This window comes from Sinocyclocheilus rhinocerous, unplaced genomic scaffold (assembly GCF_001515625.1).
Source record: "Sinocyclocheilus rhinocerous isolate Xijiao unplaced genomic scaffold, SAMN03320098_v1.1 scaffold87, whole genome shotgun sequence".
Classification (NCBI taxonomy): domain Eukaryota; kingdom Metazoa; phylum Chordata; class Actinopteri; order Cypriniformes; family Cyprinidae; genus Sinocyclocheilus; species Sinocyclocheilus rhinocerous.
The window spans coordinates 289,536-291,543 of NW_015650709.1; the positions used below are offsets into that span (position 1 = coordinate 289,536).

The 2,008-nt window shown below is 35.2% G+C and overlaps 1 protein-coding gene across 2 annotated transcripts in view; it reads right to left on the reverse strand.

Annotated features, from left to right (window-relative positions):
* Positions 1-1,030: 1,030 nt before the first annotated feature.
* Positions 1,031-2,008, reverse strand: part of LOC107712473 (C-type lectin domain family 10 member A-like) — a 4,905-nt gene continuing 3,927 nt past the window's right edge. For both annotated transcript variants that reach the window (XM_016517736.1, XM_016517737.1), the window contains 3 exons: positions 1,540-1,679; positions 1,343-1,455; positions 1,031-1,261 (listed from right to left, as the gene is read on the reverse strand). In XM_016517736.1, coding sequence (XP_016373222.1) covers positions 1,096-1,261; positions 1,343-1,455; positions 1,540-1,679 — 419 coding nt within the window. In that variant the 3' untranslated portion in view covers positions 1,031-1,095. The remainder of the gene's footprint in view (positions 1,262-1,342; positions 1,456-1,539; positions 1,680-2,008) is intronic.

A 2,008-nucleotide genomic window follows, 5' to 3' on the forward strand; every position in this document is an offset into this window, starting at 1 on the left:
GTTTGTAATGTTTGTAATGGTATTTGTAGTGGAAATCATTCGAATTTCTGTGATGGTTTCTATTGTTTTTGTCAGCAGGGTCACCATGGGTTTTGTTATTTGCCATAAATGCGATAGGATTGCTGTAATATTGTGAGATAGTATAGCGACTGTTTGTAGTTGTGGTGAGCCTATTTGGGAGAAAATTCACGGCCGTTTTTTACTCCCAGTCCGTCCCTGGGTATGAATACTTATGCAATGTACTTTTTTCAGGTTTTTTTGTTTTTAATAAATTTACGAAGTTGTGACAGTTCTGTTTTTGCTTTGCCATTATGGTGTATGGAGTGTAAATTGATGTGGTGAAAAAAGTAATTTAAAGCAGTTTAACATAAGGCAGCCACATAACAAAAGATTTAAAAAATTATATCTTATAAGAATTACGTTTTTTAAATGTATTTTCTTCCAATTGGCGTTTTTGAGCAAAAAACAATTAGCTAATTATTTAAACTTATAAATTCTCTAAAAAATAATGCATATTATTCTTATCTGTCTGCAATTCTCAATTAAATTTACATTGTTTTAAAATTATTTTTGTAGTTTAAGCCAGTTAAGCACATTTATATGCAATTATTGAAACAGAATCATAATATAACCTCTTATAAATTAAACAAACATACTTAAAGTATTTAATTTAAACATACTTAAATTGTTGTAATCCTGCATGGAAACTAGTCTGTCACATTCATTTTTGAAATAATATTTTATGAAGTACACACTACATAAAAAAAAAACTTAGTTTTTTTCTAATAAAAACATCTAAACATCCTTAAATTCTCCTGAGAAGCAAAATGTCCTTAGATATTAATATTCAGAGAGACTTTATGTTAATTTTGTCTTACCCCATTGCTCTGCTTTGTGCTTAAATTTAGAAAGAAAAAAAAAATCAATTAAACTTCCAATTCAAGGAATATCCTCTGATAAGTCTATTATCTACAGTTTTGTTCTCAAATAAATATATCTTCTTTTAAGGACGTTTAGATGTTTTTACTGAAAAAAGAGACTAAAACTCTGCTTAAAGAAGTGATTTTTGCAATGTTGGAGGTTAGTTGATGTTTGTCAGTGGCTCTTGGGTTTGCCCTCACAGAAGTAAGGGTAAGAAAGCATACAGTCTGCATCATTCCACAGCCTCCGTCTGTCCACAGTTACCCGGGCATGAAGCTGCCCACAATCCTCACCATTCACTCGGACATCCCAGTCATCTGGTTGACCTTCGTCCCAGTGGCTGAAACAGACATCAGCAGTTACTTAGCGCATTTGGAGTTGTACCCCATTGACCGCCTCTCATTATTTTATTGGTTCTTACTGTTCAGTAGTACTATAGTCAGTTCCATCTACCCACGTCCACTGTCCCTCTTCTTTCTCAACAAGCCCGATCCAGTAGCTTTCAGACAACTTCACGAATGAAGACAGGAAGACCTGGTTCAAAAAGAGGCCAAACTCACGTTTAACCTCACATAAAGCTCCCACAAATTATTGTGATGTTATGTGTTCTTGTCTTACAAGCTCAGCCAAGTCATTGACAACCACTAAATGTGATCCTTTCTCCACACAGTTTTTCTCAGCAATTTGCCAGTTCTTCTTTACTGAAGACTGAAAGTAGCATGAGTCTTTATAAAACACCCAGTCTTCCTGACAGGGACCTGTACAAACACATTTAAACACACTTAGAATCAAACTGAATTTTAATTCAGGCAGGTTTCCAAGTCCAATATAAACATTTCGCTAAGGAGTAAAGATCAGGAAATACAGTGGGGCCCAAAAGTCTGAATCCACATTTAAAGGGGTCCTATTATGCTTTTTCGCTTTTTTAATTTTAGTCAGTGTGTAGTATGTATGTTTGGGCATAAAAAAGAGCTGTAGCGTAAAATTTTTCGGCATGTCTAGAACAATTCTTACAAATATAACATGACGTAGCTGGGCGCCGCGGACAGACGCCGAACGGCGCCGCCGGTGTGCCTACACTCATAGA